This window comes from Onychostoma macrolepis, chromosome 07, assembly GCF_012432095.1.
Source record: "Onychostoma macrolepis isolate SWU-2019 chromosome 07, ASM1243209v1, whole genome shotgun sequence".
Classification (NCBI taxonomy): Eukaryota; Metazoa; Chordata; class Actinopteri; order Cypriniformes; family Cyprinidae; genus Onychostoma; species Onychostoma macrolepis.
In genome coordinates, this window is record NC_081161.1 from 33,289,895 (window position 1) to 33,314,328 (window position 24,434).

The window sequence follows — 24,434 nt, forward strand, 5'->3', positions numbered from 1 at the left end:
TTATTCAATAATCATATCACACAGAGACAAAAGGCACCGCTGGGATTCGAACCCAGGATCTCCTGTTTACTAGACAGGCGCTTTAACCAACTAAGCCACGGCGCCTCGTGGCGACACCTAGAAAATTTGACATCAAGAATATCCGAGTCGGCTACTATTCATGACCTCAGTGAACTTGTTCCTATATTAAACACATTTAGACTTTGAAATCTCGTAACTTCTCCGTAATTCTGATTCACGTTGGCATATGATCCTTCTAAACACACACACACACACACACACACACTTTTTAAGCTATTTATGAGTTTAAATATATTTCGTCAAGTAACTTTATCTCTGCCAGTTTTGATGTAGTACACAATTCAGAATTTCGACCATAGAGCTCCGTGAAAAACAACTGCATTACTGCGGTTGTTTATATAACGCACGAAGCTAAAGCTAATGCTAATAGTGCAAACCAGCAAATAAATCTCCAGCCACGAGGTGGCAGCGCGTCCTACGAGACCAAGAGCGAGCGGAACATGACGTTTTAAACAGTGAACCTACAGTATATCACAGTCTGAGGCACTGGAAATTTTAAACAGTGAAAACTGTCGAAATCGCGATTAACCAATCTCATACTCAACACTCACAACTGATACAATGCAGCCACACCATACAAGCTAAATTCTGAGTCACTGTGGTTCTTTCCATGTATGTAACTTTCACTGATGTCGCCATCCCAGAAATAGGGTCTAACAGAGAGATAAAGAAAACCACGAATTATTCATTCAACCGCTTCAGCAACAGCATCGTTCAGGAATTTCGTGTTCTCATTCTAACAGTTTTCACATTCTGTTTATTCACCGGCGCGATCTGTTCTTTATGGAAGCTTGAATCATCACAGAAGAAAGTGATAGGGTTCACCTCAAACACATGTTTTATGTCACATGGCCAAAAACTAAAAGGTAAGCTTACACAGTTTAAAGCGAAGACCCTCGCCACTCCAAATGTGTTATTACATATTAGAAACAACATATTTAATAATTGTTAAATCCTTTTTGAAATCTGATTCTTTTAGGCATTATCCCCAGATGCGTATAGCTACTGCTTCCAGATGGTTTTACTCATCTGTTCTGTACTATTCCACTCTACTGCTTTTTTCCTTCTCTACACATTTTTCTAATTTCAGTCCAAGCCATGGTTTTCCAAGTGATGTAATATCCTGTAAACCACAATGCCCCAGAGGTACAGTATCCAGTCATGACTTAAAATTTCTATGCATCACACATGGATATGTTTTACATTGACTATTTTTAGCTATAATATATTTAGATATAGATCAAAATCAGTTATGTGTAATGTTGAAATTCATGTTAATGAAATTGTTGATGAAATGTTAATGAAATTCAAAGTATATATATGTGTGTGTGTATATATATATATATATATATATATATATATACATATACCGAGCTGGGTAGTAATTGATTACATGTAATCTGGATTACGTAATCAGATTCCAAAAATGAAGTACTTGTAATTAGAGTAAGTTACATTTTAAAATACTCGTAATCAGATTACAGTTACTTTTTTATGGATTACATGATTACATATTATTCACAAAATAGCAATAAATGATTCATAATTCATTGATTCTCCCTAATTTCTATTTTTCGTCTTTTAAACTTTCCTTTCTAAAATAGCCTACTGATTATATATGTATATATAGTCCAGTTTTGTGGACATTCACACAAAGATCAGTCATTAGTCAGGTGGTGAAAGAATTTGACCACTGGATTTACAAAAAGTCATTTCAGGTTTAAGAAGGGTTTTAATATTGCATCAACTACTGATGAACACATTCATTTTTATTTGAATTATTACTCTGTAGGTTTTTTTTTTTAACCATGTATTATTAATTATAACTTATTAAAATGCACATATTCACATTATTTCTTAGTTACATGTAATGCAGGCATTCCAAACTTTTTGTCATCTAAACCTTATTAACCAAATATATTTGCTTTAAGTACCCCTGAAATTTTGAAATAAATATTTAAATAATTAAGTAACACATTTGCATGTTCACGGTTTCTTTGATGATGATTAATGATCATATGGCGTGCAGGTAAATAAAAATATTTCATCTTTTTTAGTAAGTGTTTTATTTACTCCTGTACTTATGAATGGGAGAAACTGCAACGTGCAATATGGAGGAACAGTCCCACCTTCTATATGAAAGAGCCAAATTTCCCATAGAAACCTGACTAGACCAGTCAATGCACATGCGTAGTATAAGCACGTTATGACTCCGAATGCACATTGGCTGGTCTAGCCTGAAAAATAAGCTTTTTAAACGCTATTTAGCATAATAAACAACATTCATGGGGCAATTAATTTCATATTTTTGTTGCTGGTTTGAGATATGTACTTTAACTGTGAGTTCAGCGAGCAGTTTTTGAGATTTCAGGATTCCTCCATTCATTAAGATAGGACTTGTATGAGCTGCCCGGAGGCGTTGAATATATGGCCACCGAGTGAAGAGACTTTCCTCGAAAGGGAGTTTGTTTTAAAATGATTTATTTTAAATTTTTTGTGATTTAATTAATTGTCAGCTTTTCATTAAACTCACAACCCCCCTGCAGTTCCTTTACGAACTCTAGTTTGGGAAACCTTGATGTAATATAATGTTTAATGCGCTTCATGTTGTAAATTACAATGAATGGAACAAGTTTTCTTACGCTTTGCATTTTTTCCATCATTATGGTACAAGATAATGCAATTTAAATCGATGTGATAAACGAGTTAAATCAAAAGTAATCTAAAAGTAATCTGATTATGTTACCTAAAATGTATAATGTAACGGATTACGTTACTGACTACAATTTTTGTCATGTAATCTGGAATCAGTAACGGATTACAATTTGTAAGTAATCTACCCAGCTTTGTATATATATGTATAATATACTCACTCTCTATATGAAGAGTTCAGATGCAAAAGCCTCTAAGTGCCATATGAAAATTTCATCTAAAATGAGCATTTTTATCAGGCTACTATGTTTAGGTTCAGTAATTTTACACTAATGGCAATGTATAGGCCCTTTTCTATGCAGTTAAAGTGAAATAACTGAACCTAATCGTAGGAGCCTGATGAAAATGCTCATTTAAGAAAAACATTTCAGATAGAGGCTTTTGCATCTGAACTCTTCATATATATATATATATATATATATATATATATATATATATATATATCAGTACTCAGAGTGATGATTAACAGCTGACATAAAAGATTAACATACTGCTAAGGCTGAATATTATTGTTGTTGTTTTTTCTTCTTCTGTGAGCTATAATGTGGTTATAGTGGAAGGTGGCAAGAGCCAAATGATTTTGGACAGATTAAGAACAATGATTCACATACAGAAAAACATATTGTGTGTGGGTGTTTTCAACTGACTTGGTGGAGCCTGCTGTCAGTTTCACAATTGCAAAATGGAACTGCACTCTCATCTAGAATGCATATTAATAGCCAGTACTTTCATAAGTATATGATGCATTAAAAATATAAATAAGAATAAAACTAAACAGAAGAAAGGGGAGAAGCTTCCTTGATGCGTCAAATTTAAACTGAAATCAAACTCAGACAATACTTCAATAATTTTGTATAGTACTATAGGCCTATAATATTATTTACAAATACAGTCACAAAAGTATTTCAGTAGATAAACTGATTTTAAATGAGGAATGAACCGTGGTAGTGGAGTTATTTCTTGTTCTAACTATAGAAATGGGAGAGCGAGGTGACTGTGAGGAGAGTCCTTGCTCAGTAGAAAGGTCAGGGTTCCCAAAACAGAGTTCCTCTCAGGCTTGTTTAGATGGACTTAGTTTAGATTTGTTCCATGGATTATATTAACCTTTTCTGGAATATTCTCATATGCTTCTGATTATTATAGAAAAGAGAGTTGATTGTTTTGTGTTCTGTGTGCTTGGTAATGACCTTATACAAATGTTTGTTTGTGTGGGTGTTGGCAAAGCAACTCGACATTTTTCTTCTTTCAGTTTGGCTTTTGCAGAACAGCATGTCTTCTGTATACAGCATCTTAAGGGTCCCACTTTTTCCATTCTGTCTTGAACACACACACCAAAGACCATGTGAATCACTGTGGTCTCATAGAGTCATCTTCCTGAGCACTGGGAAAATGTGAGCAAGCATTTCAATAGATTAAATAAGGTCTTACAAGGCTGCACTCTTTTAAATATTAAACATTAAACATACATTTAATTACAAATATATTGTATGTTCTGAATGTAATGTACTGTATTGTTTGTGAGTTGACAGTATCATCTGCAATGTGTTACACATTATATTATAGGGCTGTATTTCCTCATTACATAATATAATGCACATTTTACTGTAGCCTACATAATTATTACTAGGATTGGGTAAAAAATATTGATTTGTCGGTTTTAATCGATTCTCATTTTTATGAAACGATATCATTCTTAAATCCCAAGAACTGATTAGACTGTTTTCAGTTAACAGAACATTATAGCGCACCTCCCATCCAATAAATCGCAATAAGCTTTGTGCTTTGTTACTTTTGATATAAGTCTCAAATTTCAAATTATGTCCATTTTATTAAAATATTATATAATATATGTGGAGTGACAGATCACTGTAACACCGAAGCGCACGTGAACTGATCATCTCTCTGCTTTGATTCAGTTACAGAACATATTATTTTCCGAAATCCATATCTTATCTCATGTAATCCCTCAATCAGTGTTTCAACCATGTAAAGACGTCAATATAACAGCTTGTATGTCACGTAGCCTACATTACATTTACCTCAGAAAAAAAACATATTCACTGACGATAAACTCGTTAGTCAGCTAGAAAAAATAAACTCTAGAGAGGAGCATTTTGCCAAATAATATGCACCATTATAATTTTACTGTTCTTCAATATTTAATTTATGTTTGAATAAGTCCCTAAATGTTTTTATGACAGCCATTTAAATTGGAGTAGAGAAATATAATTATATGAATATAAAGTTAATAACTTTATTATTATAAAAACTTCATTGAGTGTAATTTAAGTGTTTGTATACAAATCAGTTAATTTTAACCTTCAATATTAGCCTAATGTAGTATCAGCTTAATGTAGCCTATATTTTACAGCATTAGTTGAGAGATTTTTTGTTGTTGTTGTTTGAGAAAATTTGCCATGTGTACCTGATATATCCAAAATAATCGAATCAAATCGAATTGAATCACAAGCTTGTGAGTCAAAATCGTATTGAATCGTGAAATTTGTGTCAATAACAAGCCCTACATCCATGTGAAGGCAAATATTCGTTTAGTAAGTAAAGTGGCAATTGAGTAATTCTAATTGCCACAGGAAAAAGTGTCAAACTCACATTTTCATATCACACATCCCTACCTGCTGATGATTCAGTCCGAGCCACAGCAAGTCAAATAAGGATGTCAAAAGTCAGCATGAGTGTATGTTGGGATATTGTTGCTCCTTAATGACCATTTTTTTCTCCAGACAGATGAACACTTCCTGAACCATCCCAGACAGTGACTGTGGGGAAACACACTGTATCAAGGTAAGAGGAGATAAGAACAGTACAAACAGCAGCACACGTGATTCAGCAGCTCCTGTACTGACCACTAAACACTGAGTCATAGATGCTCATACACATGCACACACACGCTGCATGCTTTCTGCTTTGTTAATGCCATACAAATCTGATTTCATGAAATGTCTGGGGCACAGTGTCTGTCTGATGTGTGTACTTTGAAATCAGGGAGATGTGTTTCTGCAAGGATTTCATCAGGTGAAGACAGGTTTAAGTTATGTAAGCGTCTGGATCCTGTGATCTGTGCACATTTGTGTGTGTTTAGAGCATTGTGTGCATGAGCTTAGAGGCGTGCAGCTGCCTGACTTCCCTAAACAAGGCATTAGAGTAAAACTGATATGCATATTGTAAAAATAAACAAATAAATTAAAAATGATATATGTCCGAGACACCCAGAGACCTTTTAGTAACATAATATTGCAGATTTGATTTTGAATACAAGTCTATTTTTGTGAATGTGACTTTGTTTCTCACAAATGCTCAATTATTTATTATATAATTGAATAGAATTTAATTAAACACTTCATAATGACATTTTTTTTGTTGTTGTTAAAATGTTTTGTCTCAGTTCAGATATTGAGCATGTAAATTTATTTTATCAGCTACGCCACCCTTCAAAAATAAGTACGTTTTTTGAAAGATGACACTTTTGTTCACTAAGGCTGTATTTATTTGATCAAATATACAGTAACAGAAACATTGTGAAATATTACAATTTAAACACTATAATAATTTTTTCTATTGTAATATATTTTCAAATGTAATTTATTCATGTTGGTGACAAAGCTGAATTTTCATCAGTCATTAAGTGTTCAGTATCACATGATACTTTAGAAATCAGTCTAATATACTGATTTGGTGCTTAAGAAACATTCCTTCATTGTTAATTTTTCATTCTCTATTTTCTCACAACATGTTGAAAATCGCTAAAACCATGATACTTTTTTTCAGGATTTGTTTTTTTGTTTTGTTTTTTAATTGAAAGTTTAAAAGAACAGCATTTATTTGAAATTGAATTTTCTTTACAATGTAAAAGTGTTTAATGTCACTTTTGATCAATTTAATGCATCCTTGTACGAAAGTATACATTTCTTTCCAAATTTTGTAGCATTTGCAAAATATAAAGTTGGAATTGTTTGTTTTTACGAAGTCCCAGTTATTGGAAATTCAGAGATTTGAAGTTAAAACTCCAGAATGGAAAGTTGCAAATGCAAAAAGGGTTTGTCTGTTTTACTGTTAGCAAGAACACTTAATATATTACTGTTTTTTGTGATTTTATTTTTTTTAGCACCAGTTAATGTGGCTGTGGATGTGCGTGCAGATGAGGAGAAGATTCTGACCACAGTTTGTACTCTGACTTTAACCACAGCTTCCATTCCTAGGCACCGCAGCCACGAAACAGGTTGAAACAAGTTTTGGCTCTCAAGGCTTTCAACTCTCAGCCTCTGAATCATTTCATAAATCTGAAGACTAATTATTTTCTTTTGCATACACCCTTTAAAGCTGTGTTTTGGTGTCTTTGGGTTTGCCGGATATAATTGTTTTGCCATGTTATGTCTTCAGTTATGTAACCTTGAACAAAATGCCAATTGTTAGCAACCTAGTTTTAGTTGGCCAGTAAAGGAAAGCCCTGATGTTACAGTCATGTTTTAAACCGATAAAAGATCAATTAGACCCAAAATTAACTATTAGTTAAAAAATGTATAGAAAATATGAGTCTAAATTTTGGGGGGCATTAAATAAAAGATGCCTGCTCAGCATTTCTCAACTGAAAAACACATCTATTTATATCTAAGCATTTCAAAATACCCAGTCATTGTTTGGCCTTCAAAAAAATTACACATTTCCCATCAGCAACACCCATCACTCCTTTAGAAAAACACTCAATTTCATGGAAACGTTAGAGAGGTCATGGCATGTCCTACTGATGGTTCAACTTTCCTGTTTACCCCCTGAAGAGCTTTGCTCACTCTTTAAGTACAAGCTGTTTTGGTAGCCCTGGATATATAAATTTGTTGTGACTCTTGGAGCTCAAGGGTGAGACACAGGACATGTTTTGCCTAATTCAACGCTCTCTCCTCATTGGTCATATCCTGTGCCTTATCTATTTGGCAAGAGCTTTGTGCTTCAAATGTTGTCATTGATATTCTCCATATCAGTATATTACATTAACATTTGCAAATGTTACAAATGAATCGTTAAGATTTGAAAAACCCAAACATGACTTCAGTTTATAAGCTGGAGTTATTTAAAGGCTATTTCATTATATTAATGAAGAATAATGACCTATATGTCAACTTCTCATTTTAGCTTTACATGGGCATTTAGTACTTGCTAAAAAATGAAACTCCACTCTGAACATTTTCTTGCTGAACTAACTTTCATTTTCTTTGCAGAATATAAACTCATCATCAGTTGAGGCTGCAAATCATCACTTTCTATAGTTGGTCATCCACACAAGTGTCAGAGGTGAGGGAATACCCCATGTCCCATTTATACAGCATTCTTTGTCACCCACTCATCTTTTCCTCCGCTGTTTCCCTCTTCCTTTTCCTCTTATTCATCTCCTTCTGATCGAAAAGGAGAACTCCAAAGAATCACATTGGTAACCTTTTACATGTTTAAACCCATCTGGCTATTGTTATGATAATATGATATATATGATATATACAAAAAAAAAATTGAAATAAGGAATTCACATGGTGCATGGATCTTGATGAATGAAATACGCAAGTTGAAAATCTTATATACATCGTGTAAGTCGTTGAGAATAAAATGTGATAATGGTCAATGAAAAGCCAACATCATTAACCCAATGAGTGGGTTCAAAATCAAAATCACGCCAAAAATAAAAGTAAAACAGGGAAATTACAGGTTGATCCAACTTGAATGAATTTCATCAACTCATAATGTAAGTCAGTAGTGTTTATGGCCCCCAAATGCCTGTATGCACTTCCAGCAGCATCTAGGCATGCTCCTGATGAGATAATGGATGGTATCCTTGGGATCTTCTGCCAGACCTGGATCAGGGCATCAGTGAGCTCCTGGACAATCTGTGGTGTTACTTGGTGGCTGTGGATGCTCCGATACATAACAGAGGAATTCATCCCAGTACCTGAGAGCAGTAAGGGTAGCATTGGATAGCACGTCTTTGTGGCCCTCCCAAGTACATTCCTCCCCAGACCACCCACCGCCAAACTGATCATGCTGGATGATGTTGCAGGCAACATAACATTCCCCATGGCATCTACAGACTCTTTAACTTCTGTCACATGTGCTCAGTGTGAACCTGCTCTCAAGAGAATGGGGCGCCAGCAGTGGGCCGGCCAATTCTGGTGTACTCTGGAAAATGCCAATCGAGTTGCATGCTGCTGGGCTGTGAGCACAGGTCCCACTAGAGGATGTCAGGCTCCCATGCCACCCGTATGAAATCTGATTCTGACAGTTTAATCAGAAACATGCACACCAGTAGCCTACTGGAGGTCATTTTGTAAGGCTCTGGCAATGCTCCTCCTGTTCCTCTTTACACAAAGGAGCAGATACTGGTCCTGCTGCTGAATTGTTGCATTTATACGGTCCTGTCCAGCGCTCCTTGTAATGGCCCATCATCTGGTATCTCCTTCATTCTCTTGAAACTTGACTTGGTTATATAATAAATAAGCTTCTTGAAAACTGGGTTTAATTAAATGGGATGATTTGCCAGATGTTTATTTGTGCAATATGAAATGAGAAAAACAAGATACTTGGCAAGTAAATGAGGCAAGAGGTGATGTTCAAGATTTCTAGGCTATGAAGTTAAATAAAGGCTATGAACATCTGAAAAGCATTTCACTTTAATAATTTCTTGTTCATTATCACTTTATCACTCATCAGCACTTTTTAGTCTAGAATAGATTCCTTAAATCCACATAAATCAAGATATTTCACTTTGAAGAGCCTTAATCAGCATGGCTGGCATTTTCCATGGACACTACACAGAAGTTAAGCAAGTTTCTGATCAGTCAGAATGTAGCATTCAATTCAATTCAAGTTTATTTGTATAGCGCTTTTACAATACAAATCGTTGCAAAGCAGCTTTACAGGAAATTAAGTTTCTACAATATATTTATATATTGTAGAAACTTAATATATTTAACTTATGGCAAAATTTGTTAATTCTATATGTTGTGTGAGGGTTGGCATCCTCTGAAGTCCTGAGGTACAGTTAGAAATACATCAGCAGAATCTTGCTTATAGACATAGGGAGTAGATGTAGGTTCATATTTTGCGTTTTCATTTTATTCGTTAAGTTCATATTGAGTTCTGTAAATGTCTAAATGAATTATACTCTTCAATGGCTCTGATATACTGATTTCATGTTTCTGAGAAAAGATATCTCCCTTTCTCAACGGCAAGATGCTCCCACATTTGTGTTCCACTAGGTTCTCCTCAGCCACATCTGGTGTCTTTCGCCCACACTTCAGCTGTAATTTATCAGTTATTAGTCATAATGACCACAAACAAAATATTTCAATATTTGACTATTTGTTTGAACTCCCTGACAACAGAATAAAACAGTGCTGCAATTTAACATATAGGGTCAAATGAAAAGGTCAAGTGAGAACAGTTCAACCCACCCAACACGATACTGTAAATTATGATTATGATTAATGAGTGGTTTTAAAACAACACAATAAAACTGTTACTCCGACTAGACTTAGATGTTGATGGAAAAAGTCTATATTTATTAAAATGTCAAATTTCTACATATAGAATTAAATGAGAATTTCAATGCTATAAAACTTATTTTAATGATATTTTTAAACATTGCAAAATGTACAATAAAAAACATCCACATCAAGTCAGGTGAATTGTACTTTCTGGAAAAGAGAGAAAACATTTATGGAATTTAGACATGTTAATGCAGGGGTGTCAAACTCAGTTCCTGGAGGGCCACAGCCCTGCACAGTTTAGATGCAACCCTAATTAAACACACCTGATCCAGATAATCAAGTCATTAAGACTTATTTGAAAACTACATGGTATGTGAGTTGGAGCAAGGTTGGGACTAAACTCTACAGGGCTGCGGCCCTCCAGAAACTGAGTTTGACACCCTTGTGTTAGTGGTAGATTGTCATAGTGAATGTTGCAACCAAATGCTGGAAATATCATTTGCTTGATTGAGAAACATGAGGACAATGTCTTTGAAAAATCCAGGAGATCAGTGAAACCTATGTTTATATTTCAAAGTTACCCCAAAAACAACAATATAAAATTAATATTATGTTCTGTATATTAAACATTTTGTATGTGAATGCTGTTGTGTTTAATTTGTTTAGTTTTACTTTCAGTTTTTTCTTCTTGTGCGGGAAGCTGGAGTTTTTGAACATTGCATAAAAGCACTTAATCTTCCAAAATGTGGTTTTGGTTTGTTCCTTTCGCAAACTTTTCTTCGTTGGTTGCCTGTGGTTGAAGCTAACTGGATTCTCATGCTCATTCCAGTGGGGAATGAAGTTGGCTTTCTTTTTGAGTGCTGTGAGTCCAATTTTCCATTCACAAGTTTACTGGAGGAGAGGCTTAGTTGACATGATAACATGACACATGACATAATTAAGGGAAGTTAAAAGCAAAATGTTATTATACCACATCAGTATTCTGCCACTGTTAGGGTACTAATAAAATAATCCATGATATAGCAGAATTTTTATATAGGCCATTACATCAGTGGGAATGAAGCGTAAAAAAAAACGTGTAAGTGTGAAAATGACAGAAATCAAGAGAGAGGAGATATAACACTACATTTAACGATGCATTTAACTGTTTAGAACTTGCACGCAAGACTTGAAATAAAAGACATGTAAACACATCTGTGAACTTAATTAAAGCATGACATAATGTTTGTATTCAGAGTATACAAACTTTAAGACCTGCGAATTTTCATTTTGACACTTCATTGTCTGGTCCTTTAAAGCTCTCGCAGTTAGTTGCTAAGAACAAGACAGATGTTGTATTTCAGTAAAACAGCTTGTAAGTACTTTAACATTTCTCACAAGAAGTATCTGGCTTGTATGTGTTTTCTGTGTTTTATAGACATGCTCCTCTGCAGACTTTCTTTACACATTCAGTCTGTGTCATATTCCCTGAAGACTTTGGCCTTGATGATAAAGCTCATACCAGGGATCAGACATGACTTGAAAGAGTTTAAAGTTATTTCATCAGTAGTTTTTCCAAGTCTTCTGTCGTTCTGTCCCTAGACGCCTAACTATTCCTTATACTCTGAGAATGTGGCCTTCCTCATGAGCATGTGTGAAGGAATGCGTTTTTGGTAGAACCAAATATGGGCATGTGATGTGTCATCTTTTCCAAAGGTGAGTCAATGCTTCAGCCTAAAGTTCTTAATTACTCCAAACGAAGAACCTATTTTTACTGTCATTGTGGTTGCTGAACAGAGTGATAAGGGGATGGATTATGTCAACTTTTATTTTTGGCACATGCATAAATGTTAAAACATCCAGTCCTGTCAGTGGCCTTATTAAAATGAATCAAGTGCATAGTTGCACAAACTTGTTTCGTTCTTGAATAATTGTTTGTAATTAATTGCTGTTTCAATATTACAAAGTGAATTACATTGTGTGTGTGTGTGTGTGTGTGTGTGTGTGTGTAATATATATATAGTATACTGATGTTGAAGTCAACAACTGATCATTAAAAAATTTGATTTATTAATATACTAATATATAAGCAGATGTGAGAGCTCCCTGAAACAAAGAAACATATTCAAAGTTTTAAAGACTGCTATGCCAAAATTGGCAATGACTTCTGCCTTAGACTAAACGTAGCTATGACTTGGCTGTTTAACAGTCCTGTAAAAAAAAAAAAAAAGGAGAGACAGACTAGGAAAGAGACGGGGTGAAAAAAAGTGTTTATGTTTGTCTGTGTGAAAAAGGGGAGAGGGGGACTGGAAAGGCAGACAAGGATGACTTCATAGCTTCCGCTAGAGAGAGAGAGAGAGAGAGAGTGTGTGTGTGTGTGTGAGTGAGTGAGTGAGAGAGTGTGTGTGTGTGTGTGTGTGTGTGTGCGCGCGTCTGAAGGGGAGGTTTCAAGTCCTTTAAATAGCGGCAGAGCTACTCGCAGATACATTAAGAACAGCTCTAGCCTAGGCTTTCACTGCATCGGAGATCACAGTAACAAACTAAATCTACAACGAAACTCTTCAAAATCAAAGCATTTTTCAGGTAATTTTATGTTCTTGTTTTGCCTCATACCGCAAATAGACTCAAACTTAATGATTAAAACTGTTAGAAGTTGTAAAGTTTTGGTAGCATTTGGTATTTGATTGTTTGATCTAATAGATTTTGCCCGTGTGTTTTGGGCTAACCAGCATGGGCAGAACTGAATTAGATGTGAAATTTGTAATTGATAATGTCATTGTTGATATAAATTACCAGTTGTTTACCCAGACATCAGTATACTTAGAATAAAGTTATAAACTTTAAACTTGGGATAAGTGTTTATAGACAAAGCTTTTTATGTGCCATAGTATTGAGGTGAAACACGTGAGGCATGAGTCAAGATAGACAAACAGAGATGGCATGGCATAGCGTTTGAATTGGTTGGTGTTGTGTCTTGCACATTAGGGAGAATTTTCACAAGGGAAAGTAAAGAAACGGCTTGTTCTCTCTTTGGAGGAGGTTGAAACACTTATTTGTCTCCATGATTTTGCCAAGTGAACACACCCATATTGTGACCAGAAACATACTTGAGCAGAAATTAAAAAAACAATGGAGCTTTTGAAATTCTCTTTCTTTCATAAAATCTGTACTTACCACTTACAGTTTTGAATTATCACAGCTGACCTCTCTCTCTCTCTCTTATCTTCCTCAGATATTCAGAATGCAGAGCCTGAATGTGCTGCTGATCTTTACCCTTTGCGGGTCAAGCTTGTGCAATGTTATGCAGGAGAAACAGACAGATTTTGGGCTGCAGGTGTTCTCTGAAGTAGTCCAATCTGCTCCGGACAAAAATCTGGTTCTTTCTCCCTATGGCATCTCTTCAGTGCTGGGCATGGCTCAACTGGGTGCCTATGGCAGCACTCTTCAAATGCTTGCCTCCAAGATGGGCTACTCCCTGCAAGGTAGATGTAATTCTATTATGTTCTGGAACATCTTAGAAAAACTCTAATTCAGAATATATCATTTTAATAGAGCAAATATTTGTAGAGAATAGGCCTATATGTATCACTTATATTTTGCATTCTTATATTTAAATATTTTACATTCCTAATTTAATGTGTAAAGATTGTTGTTTTTCTAACTCTCTCTTTTTTTTCTTTGATAGCACGAGGAATGCCAAAGCTACAGAGGCTTCTTCAGAGAGATCTGGCCAGTGAAGACGGGGTAGAAGTGGCCAGCGGTGTCATGGTTGACCGGAAAGTAATCCTGGAAAAGGTATTTAGGCGCAGCCTGTCCAAAGCCTTCCAGAGCATCCCGCACCAAATAGACTTCAGCCAACCAGAGGTGGCCCGGCAGGTGATCAACTCCTGGACATCTGACCACACTGGTGGTAAGTCACTGCTATTTTGAATGCATTGCCTGTGATGTTCAACAACAATTTGGATAAAAATGTCTGCTAAATGATTAAATGTAAGCTCACTCATTATACACATTTATAAGATGCTTGAATGACTTATTGGTTTCATTTCTTAGGAATGATTTCTGACTTCCTCCCATCTGGGGTGTTGAGTGAACTGACACGCTTGGTCCTGTTGAATGCTCTCCACTTCCATGGGGTCTGGAAGACGCCCTTTGACCCTAAACTTACTAGGGAACAGCTATTTCACAGAGTCAACGGAAGTGCTGTATCTGTTCCTATGATGACTATGACTTCAAAATTCAACTGTGGTGAGTGTTGGTGATTTTGTTTTAAAGGAACTGATCAGAAAATGAAGAATTTTGTAAAGGTTATTTACAACAATTTTTTTCTCCATCTAGGCGAGTTCGTGACTGAAGACGGTGTGGACTATGATGTTATTGAGGTGCCTTATGAGGGGGACTCACTAAGTATGCTTCTGGTGATACCATTTGAGAAGGACGTGCCTCTGTTGGCCCTGAACAAAGAGCTGAGAAGCAGCAGGATTCACCAATGGAGAAAACAGATGAGAAGGATTAACAAACAACTTGCTATTCCAAGGTAACGCATCTATTTCTGTGCACTTGCGTGGGATTTTTATATTGTGATGGACATTTTAAAACAGGAGGCCTAATGTGTGTGATTATCTCAGGTTCTCCATGGATGCAGAAACTGATCTGAAGTCCACACTGAGCAAGATGGGTCTTGGAGACATTTTCAGCCAGAGCAAAGCTGATTTCTCTCGCATTACCAGTGAGTATTGGAAACGATCAGATTTCGCTTTTAGCAATGATGTGGCTGTTTTGTTAAAGAATAAATACGTGTTAATGGATGCTCTTTTTGATGAAACTAATAGTTTTTTTTTTTTTTTTCTCCCAATTAGCTGAGGAACCTTTATGTGTATCCAAGGTCCTTCAGAGAGTAAAACTTGAGGTGAATGAAGAAGGAACCAAAGGATCATCCGCCACAGGTACAGACACTGAATTACAATACAGTACAAAAGCATTAATAGTCATTATAGTGAAACCAAAATGCATTTTTTTTTTTTTTTCTTAATTTATTTATTTTTTTCCCCCAGCGGCTGTCATCTACTCTCGCATGGCTGTAGAGGAGATCACACTGGATAGACCCTTCTATTTCCTCATTCAACACAATCCCACTGGTCAGTTGTGTTTTTATTTCACATGCTTTTACCTTTATTACATTTGATTTTGCTTGCTTTTTATCTGGATATGTGTCAGTGTAGTTTTTGTTGTTGGTTGTCTTGCTCAATATTAAAATCCCCTGGTTAACTTCACAGGTGCGTTGTTGTTCAGCGGTCAAGTGAACCAGCCTCAGGAATACTAACAGACCAAGGTTGTGCCTGAAGTGATCATAGAAACAGAAGGACCAAGGAAACCGCCAACAAGTCTGCACACAACATACTACTGAAGACAGGAGATGCACAGAGTTCAGTTTTAAGATGAAATTGGGAGGAAAAAAAATGCAAGACCTTCTATATCTGTCATGTGAACATAGCTTGAAGTGCCAAACGTTAATAAGAAATGTAGGCTATAAGTCTTTATTCAGTATGAGTCCACTGCTATGGGAGAGGAAAGATCTATACTGTTTAAAACCTGTCTGAAACATTAGGGACCTTTAATGAACAAATTTACAGCCTCAGCAGATGGAGGTTCCACATGCACTAATAATTTGAAGAGTGAATTAATTTGTATGCTTTGTTTAATGTGCTTATTTTTTACAAGTTGGATTTTACAGTATTTATATTTATTTATTGTCGAAGGTTTATATTTTCTTGAAGACTGTTTATTGAAATTGTTTCCTTTTTATAATAAAAGCGACCTTAAGCGAACATGAATTCGTTTTGCGTTCTTTATTAAATTACTTTGGTGCTGGCGACATCTTGTGTTCAAAGTTTGGCAACAACAAGAAGTCAAATATATTACAGCACTTTTTTTCAGATAAATGGAATGTCTAGACACGCTATTGTAATAATCAAGTTACAGATAAATGTATGCTTCGCACAAGATGGCAGTACAAATGGCATTGTGATATGAGCTGCCATTATGGTTGTTGCAATGAATGACCAAAACAGCAGCATGAATCTGGATCTTCCTATCGTGAACGGATTAAAGTTCTTTAACTCACCCTATCTCCGTTACCATGGCAACCTGAATCAGCCCCCTTTTTTGTCATGGCAACAGCGTATGAACATCTTGGTCTGATGGCAGAGGCAAAGCTGTTAAGTTTTACAAACAGACAAGAAAACCCACTTTATTACTTTCGAAAACGTAAACGCATAAATCATTCGCTGTTTTTTGTTAGAAGCGGGAATTCGTTTCTTGTAAAGGCAGCAAGCGGACTTTCTGCAAGGGATCTTGTGGAGACAGGAATGCGCAGAGCGCATGCGCACTGGTGGTGATGACGCTACCTGGCTCCTCTCTAGTGACGGGAAGTCCGGCTCAATTCCGCGAATCGGTTCCTTCAAACAGTTCGTTCGAATGAGCCGACTCACCTCTTCTTTTACACCATGCCGTTGTTACCATTGCCAGTAGGCGGCTAGGCGCTATAGTGAGGGTAGGTTTAGGATTAGTTTAATACATATTGCTGTTTATTACGAGTTTTCGAGTAAATTTCATTAATTCGGATGTTTACTGTAATCCCAAATGTTCTAACCAGTCGCAAACGAATCAGATTAACCGATGCACTGAAAAGATCCGACTCAAAAGAACAATTCGTTCACAAAGCTACTCCAGGCAGCTTCAATGGGGCTCTGAAACTACGAGCAGTCAGATAGACATGTATTGATAATATCTTGCAGTATTTACCAAAAACCGGTTTGCTGTTCACTGAAAATACCTGACTGCTCTCAATAAGCCGTCAAAATGGTAAGTTCTACTCTTATAGCGACATTAATCTGCACTTTCTCAGGCAGAGCTAGCTAGCTAAGGCTAAGTTAGTACAGTCAGCTACCTGGACACCTCAAACCCTGTTTAAAAATTTACAGCTCACCTGTTGGGCCCTAGGTGGTCTGTTCAGTTTGGACGCTTTGTGTGTTTTACATCTCTCAAATACACTCTAAAATTGTCTCGTTTGTTATGTATCGAAAAGCGTTTGTTCACTAGCCGGGTCAGTTTGACAGCTGAATTTGATGTGTTAAAGTGGTACTATTAATTAATCACCTAGACGCTATTCACAGCTTGGTGTTCATGCGAAGCGTTTCCTGAACACTAGATATATCGTTTCATTCGAGATCCTATTTTTAAAGTTGTCTCGACCCGGAAACGGTTGTCTAGTTGCTGCTTTGTATTTTAGATTCAGATGAACTGTGAGTCAAAAGATTGCCTTTAATCCCACACAGTACATTTCACTGCGGTTTTTAGAGTCATAACAGTGTGTTCTCTCAAAAATATTCCGTTATAGCAGTATTTCACAACATATTTCCTTTGTTTAATCAGTTAAGCGTGAAAGGAAGTTCTGCTCTGAGAGATAATATCCAAGACACCATACAACAGTGTTTACTAACTGAAGAAAGCACTAATGATCATAGCAGAGGGAAGCAAAATGTAATGTCTTTGTACGCTGTCCAAACTTCATCATTTTCCTGTTTGCCATGTTCAATAAACTGGCTGAACTGGACTTGCTTTTTCTTTGATGAGATAAAAACTTTACTTCAGTATCAATCTAAAGAGCATTATTTCTCCATATAAGACCTTTTGTTTTTCCCTCTTTCTATGGCACTAGAAAAACAGCAGAAAGCATTCATCGCTGTAAGTAAAGATGTGTAGTTTAGCAGTAGATGGTGATCTGATTGTCTGTTCTGTAGAGTTTTATGTTCTTTATTAACAGTAGAATTTCATGAATGTGTGAATTTAATGTTCAGTGTTTGTCTTTAAACTACTAACATGTGTTCTAAGACATGGCATTGATCAAGTGAAAACAATGCACGGTTTTAACAAATTTGTCTGTATGTGTGGATGCTAAATTGTCACTTGATTTGGTTGCTAAATATGGACTTGAAACCAGGAACATTTTTTTTTTTATAGCATTGAAGAAGATAGTCTCTCCTTCCCTTAGGAGGTTACTATTCTCATCTCTGGCCTCAATTAATTTTTTTTCCCACATCTCATCTTTTTTTTCTATGTCTTTCTATTTTTGGATATTGAAAATGTCTCTTGTACGACAGAGCCTTTCATTGCCAAGTGCAATGCATCATTTTAGTCTATTTCAAGGGCTGATGTAGGCTGACAAATTCTGGCACAAAATATAAGTCCTCAATTTAGCAAGCTGGTAAAAATGCTTCACAATTAAACTAACATTGTGTTTTAGGGTAGTGTTCCATGTGATAGTCTTGTGGTTTTAATCATAGTGTGTCCTGCTATTTCTTTGATCAGGAAATGTGATCGTTGGATAGCATTTCGAGTGGACTGAGCTGAATGCAGTGTGTTGGATATGTGGGCCATGTCTGATGGGAGCAGATGCAGTGCTCTTCAGCTCTCCTCTTAAATATTTAACACATCTGAAATGTATAGGCCAGCTCAATTTCTAATTTTATAATGATGGATGACGCTGAAGTTATTTTAGGGGAAAAAAAGAGGTCCTTTTTTAAAATTTTTTTTTACACAATTTTTCCATTACGCCTTCATCCTTTCTGATAAGTCAGATGCTGGTTACAAGCACAGTTCACAACATTTGAATCATCATTTGTACATGGGTAGTAGAACCCTTTTTAACCAGCATCAAGATTTTAGGTTGTAATTTTTTTTAATGTGTAAGGTATATTTTAGGTCACAGTTTTTCAAATGTTTTTCACTAGATCTTCTCTTTTGGCCTTTTCTGTATGCATTTTTAAAACTAGTAGTTCATAAAAAACTCAATGTATAATAATTATCATATAACAGGTTTTTAATGACGTATAGCATGAAGCACACTGAAGCATGTAATTTTAGCAACACGCATCCTGTTTTTAGTGAAGGGTTATGTTTTTTTTTTTTTTTCTGGCAAATAGTTGTACTTTACAGTAATACTATTTGCCAGTAAAAAACATTTTTAATAATTGAAAAAGAAAATAATATTAAATGAAAACCAAAACAAAAAAAAAACATAAAATTATTGTCTTGACTACTATCTGAAATTAAATAAGTTTAGGTTAAAATACTAGAATTACTAAAACTGAATAAAAATATATTTTTTTTAATTACAAAACCACATAACAAAATTACTAAAAGTTAAACTAGAATTAAAATATAAAAACTACACAAACATATAAAAAAGCTAATAAATCTTAATCAGTACTATAATAATGCATAAATAATAAAAATAACACTTCTAATTATTTGTTACCAGAGACTATTTTATTAATTTTATTTATTTATTTATTATTTTTATTTATTAATTTTATCATGTTGGCCATATGAAGTATTGTCTGGTATTTATGAAATAACTATATATTTTTTTTCTTTATGTGATCCTCTCCTGTCTTTCTCTATCTCTGTTTCTCTGTAGATGCGCTTTATGCTTCTGTTCAGCCGGCAGGGGAAGCTGCGGCTCCAGAAATGGTACACAGCTACAGCTGAGCGTGACAAGAAAAAGATGGTCAGAGAGCTCATGCAGGTGGTGCTGGCCAGAAAACCCAAAATGTGCAGCTTCCTGGAATGGAGAGATCTAAAGATAGTCTACAAGAGGTAGAAAACCACGCATGCATTTGATGCCTTTATGAGACAGAAGTATCGGCTGCAAATGTGCCTCGTGTTCTCGGTTTCTCACATACACATAAAAGGTTGTACTAAATAAAACATAGTACACAGACTATACACCTATTTCTTGCTGAGATAACTGTCTAGTGAAGCCGACATCAAATTATTGTGACTCATTTAATGCGTCATTATTGAAGAGTGGAATTGCTTGAAACATCAAAATACATTATTTAGTCACCTACGCACATACACGCTTGTTTGACTTAATTCATTAGTAACCTCTTGTGAACTCTCACGGTGGCCCTTTGCATTGCGTAACAATGTGACCTTTTTGTCATCATCTAATACTGTCACTGCACTCAGGATAGACAGTAAAAAGAGGTGTAGAGAGGTGGTCATTGTTTTTTGGCCATAAGGGGGCACTAAAAGTAAAGCTACCCTATTCTTCATTGTGTGTGATGCCTGTTTTTGTTTTTTACCTCTGCACTTCATCTGATATGTACTTGATTTGACAGCAACTTAATGTCATTGAAGCTTGATTTAGAGTTCAAAACACCATCACTATAACATTTCTGCAGTCATGCATCCATGTTGGCTCAATCCTTATTACGTTTTGGTTGGTCACTTCCACACACACTAAGGGAGTGTGTAGACTATTTGCTAGTGAAGAGCTAGTGAAGCAACACACATTGATCTAGTCACTTTCATTTCATTGTTGTCAGCATTCACCATGTCTACTCCCCAGGCATCCAACCTGCACCTGCTGTGTGTTATTGCTTTCGGTTATCACTTTTTGTGCTTCCCTATTTGTATCAATGTTATTTTAGTATTATATATATACTATTGTAGTTTTTATTACTATTTTGAATGAGCTTTTTTTGTTTTTAACTTTATTCAGATACATTTTACTTTTATTTATTTATTTGTTTATACTTTATTTATTTATTTATTTTTGCTTTTAATTTCAGTTTAAGTGTTAGACATGTTATGTGTGGTTTTTTTTTTTTTAGTCATTTTAAATATTACTATTTAGGGCTCATTTGTTTTTATTAAGTGTTAGTTTCATTTCTAGCTAGTATTTCTGTATTTATATGATATATAATTGAATGTTCAGTTGGTTGCCTTGGCAACATTTGTAATTTTCATGTAATATTGCCTTCATATACACTTTTTGACTGGGTTACATTTATCGGGGTGTGTGGGTGTGTAGGTATGCCAGTCTATATTTCTGCTGTGCGGTGGAGGAGCAGGACAATGAGCTGATTACCCTGGAGGTCATCCATCGCTTTGTGGAGCTGCTGGATAAGTACTTTGGCAGTGTGAGTCATTCCTCGCCACCACCCCTCTTTCATCTGGCCTCTCTTTTTCTCTCCTCCGTTCTCGCTATTTCATACCTCACATCACAGCAACCCAAAACCTGTGAAATTCTCTTTGCTTTCCCATCTTTTTTGCTTTTTTGTCCATCCTCTCCTCTGCTTTTATCCTGCTATTCATCCTACGTCTGTTTTTCTCTGTAAATGTCGCATGATGCTTTTTATCTCTCTGTATTGATATTGTTTGCTGTTGTGCACATGGGTTTTCTGTTTTAATTATCTGACTGTTTTGGTTGCCTGTCATTTATTAAGGTTAATAATTTTATGTATCATAATTTTACTTTTGTAATGGAGTATAGCATCCACAATGTTCCTTTCTGACCACTTTACCATGCACATAATTTTCACAAAAGTTGTTCTTGCCATATATTAACATAAATTGATTTATGGGTTTACACAACTAATTTACAGAATCGATGATGAAAATATTTAATAACTAATTAATAATGAAATTAGTTAAGTCATTTATTGGTTTGCAAACAGTTAACAAAAAAGTTAATGAAGTAAGTGGCGGTCCTAAACGATGTAATTTAATCAAACTTTAATACTTTCCATGTACACTACTGTTCACATGTTTAAGAGAAAGAAATGGATGCATTATGCATTGAAAAGTAAGAGGAAAGACATTTGTAATGTTACAAAAAAAATCTATTTTAAATAAATGCTGCATTTTTTAAAATTTCTGTGTATTCATCAAAGAATCCTGAAAAATATGTAACACTGTTTCCACAAAGATATTAAACAGCACAGCAGTTTTCAACATTGATAATAATCAGAAATGTCTCTTCAGCACCGAATCAGCATATCAGAATGATTTCTGAAGAGTAATGTGACACTGAAAACTGGAGTAATGACTGTTGAAAATTCAGCTTTAAAATAAATAATAATATTTAAAATATAATGAAATAGAAAAAAGTAATTTTTAATTGTTATAATATTTCACAATATCACTGTTTTACTGCATCTTAAAAAATGCAGCCTCGATGAGCATGAGAGACTTGTAATGTTTACTTGAGACAGGATACTCATTAAATAATACAGGCACATAACTACTGTCTTATTCATATTTCTGTGGACTGGCATTTTGACTCAGTTGGGTAATTTCAGTTAGGTTAACACATTTATGTGACACACTCATATTTAGAATATCACCATATTTTGTGCATGTAACCAAGATTGTGCTTATGTCTTCATTGTAGGTTTGTGAGCTTGACATCATTTTTAACTTTGAGAAAGCTTACTTTATCCTGGACGAGTTTCTTATGGGGGGAGAAATTCAGGACACATCCAAGAAGAGTGTGCTCAAGGCCATCGAACAGGCCGACCTTCTGCAAGAGGTGTGTGTATGCATGTTATTTATGCAGTTTTGAGTGTTGTTTGCATGGAAAAGTACAAACATGTTCCTTGAATTCTCGTCTTGTGGCTCCTTAGTCATTTATATCCTCTCAGCTCTTCTGAGCATCGCACACTGTAAGCTGCCAAGTTAAGTAATCACTGCATTGTGTAATGTACACTGTGAGGATCCCTTAATGGAAACCCTCGTCTCCTTTTCTCCGGACAGGAGGATGAGTCACCCAGGAGCGTCCTAGAAGAGATGGGGCTGGCCTAGTACTAGTTTCCAATGCAGTCAACACAGATGGTAAAATTCGGTACTACTGCGACACCTGGGCTTACGTGAAGGGGAGTTTGTGAATGGGTCCAAAGTGTGGGAGGAGAACAGGGGAAAAAAGGGGATAGGTGGGGGTAATTTTGGTACTACTGAGATCAGCATGTGATTGTATTTCAATTCCAATTGTATCTCAATTTTTTTGTCTTTTACATGTTAAAATGGCTGCCTAGCTGGGATCTCCTCTTTCTAAAGAGAAACTGTAGAAAGAGGGTTAGACAGCAGATAGACACTCAAATTTAGCAATCAGAAGCATATTTAGTAAAAGGAGTTGAGCCTTGCCATTTTAACAACAGGTCATGCAATCTCAGCTTTTAGTTTTATTTCAAAGAGTGATTTATTGTTACATTGATCAAGTGACCTGCTTTGGAAAAGCAATCTGTAGTAGAGAAAAACCTCAAATTGAATCTTCCTAAATGCCATTATGATACATCTGCTGTAGCTGCTCAGGAAACAATGACACTGACCATCCAGCCATGTTTATTTGTGTGAAATGCAAATATTTATACTTGTACCACTTTAAATGAAGTGCTATTGCAGAATATGGACCATAAGTAAATCTTCTAATGGTTATTTTCTAATGGACCGATTTTGAGGATATGTTCACCAAATGGGAGGAATATTAAATAGACCTTTTTAAATGGCTACAATACAGAATGGACTATATTGTGCAGTCTATTCATTCTGTTCTGTCCCTTGAGCCACAGTAGTAAAACGTCTGAATGTGTATTACTTTGAGAACAGGGCACAGAATCTCAACCACAAAATGGCACCGAAGCTCTTTCCTGTTTATCTTGGTCTACATCCTGCTTTCCAAAGACGTGTTTCTGACTGTAAGCGTGGCGGTGGAGTTGTAATAAGTAAGGGAGTATTTGTAGCTTGTTTCAGATAACAAAAGAGGGCTTTGATATTAAGTGTGATGTATTTACATAGCTTTTTAAACGTGGTGTGAAATAAGGGAATATTTTGAGATGAACTGTCTTTCTTTTTTTTAAGCAATTGAATAATTCAGCATGAAGGCATGTTTATACCTGTGTAAAATCTGTCAGGTAACTAAAACAGAATTATGTGTGAATGTAATTTTATAAATAATAAAACACAATTTTAGCCTAAACTTCCAAGTATAATGACTTTTTCTTCCTCATCTGTTTTCATGTTTTATTTTTTTGCATTATATTATTATCACTTACTATATTCAACTTTTTTCTTTTTCTTTTTCTTCCTTTCCTTTTTATTTATTTATTTATTTATTTATTTTTAAATAATTTAATTTTATACCCAATGACAGCTGTTAACATGCATCATGGTGTGACCTCTGTTGGTATAATGTTTGCATCCTCAAACAGACAAAAAAAGGATGCTTTGTCAGGAATGCATTATTATTTGTGTGTGTGGAGCAAAGATAAAGAGTGCTGAAGAGAGAAAATGAGAGAGAGAGAGTGCAAGAGAGAGAGTGAGATTGAG

The 24,434-nt window shown here is 35.5% G+C and overlaps 2 protein-coding genes, 1 long non-coding RNA gene and 1 other non-coding gene across 6 annotated transcripts; 3 read left to right on the forward strand and 1 right to left on the reverse strand.

Moving 5' to 3' along the window:
• Nucleotides 1–31: 31 nt before the first annotated feature.
• Nucleotides 32–105, reverse strand: trnat-agu (transfer RNA threonine (anticodon AGU)). Its single transcript has one exon. It is a non-coding gene; the product is annotated as a tRNA-Thr (tRNA).
• On the forward strand, nt 35–10,072 carry LOC131543283 (uncharacterized). 2 transcript variants are annotated; one of them, XR_009271868.1, is made up of 7 exons: nt 35–947; nt 1,172–1,227; nt 4,043–4,184; nt 5,535–5,595; nt 6,917–7,030; nt 8,025–8,097; nt 8,588–10,072. It is a non-coding gene; the product is annotated as an uncharacterized LOC131543283 (long non-coding RNA). The 2 variants fall into 2 exon arrangements; XR_009271867.1 differs by lacking the exon at nt 4,043–4,184.
• Nucleotides 10,073–12,688: 2,616 nt separating this feature from the next.
• On the forward strand, nt 12,689–16,087 carry serpine1 (serpin peptidase inhibitor, clade E (nexin, plasminogen activator inhibitor type 1), member 1). Its single transcript, XM_058782065.1, has 9 exons — nt 12,689–12,842; nt 13,492–13,741; nt 13,945–14,169; nt 14,313–14,507; nt 14,598–14,796; nt 14,888–14,988; nt 15,119–15,205; nt 15,314–15,397; nt 15,536–16,087. The coding sequence occupies exons 2-9, from the start codon at nt 13,501–13,503 to the stop codon at nt 15,580–15,582; spliced, it is 1,179 nt and encodes a 392-aa protein (XP_058638048.1). The 5' UTR covers nt 12,689–12,842; nt 13,492–13,500; the 3' UTR covers nt 15,583–16,087.
• Nucleotides 16,088–16,785: 698 nt separating this feature from the next.
• Nucleotides 16,786–24,078, forward strand: ap1s1 (adaptor related protein complex 1 subunit sigma 1). Of its 2 annotated transcripts, XM_058783530.1 has the most exons (6): nt 16,786–17,123; nt 17,980–18,005; nt 19,741–19,919; nt 21,142–21,250; nt 22,504–22,641; nt 22,866–24,078. In XM_058783530.1, the coding sequence occupies exons 3-6, from the start codon at nt 19,741–19,743 to the stop codon at nt 22,911–22,913; spliced, it is 474 nt and encodes a 157-aa protein (XP_058639513.1). In that variant the 5' UTR covers nt 16,786–17,123; nt 17,980–18,005; the 3' UTR covers nt 22,914–24,078. The 2 variants fall into 2 exon arrangements, with proteins under 2 accessions (XP_058639513.1, XP_058639512.1); XM_058783529.1 differs by lacking the exon at nt 17,980–18,005 and having other exon boundaries at nt 16,790–17,123.
• The last annotated feature ends 356 nt before the right edge of the window (nt 24,079–24,434 follow it).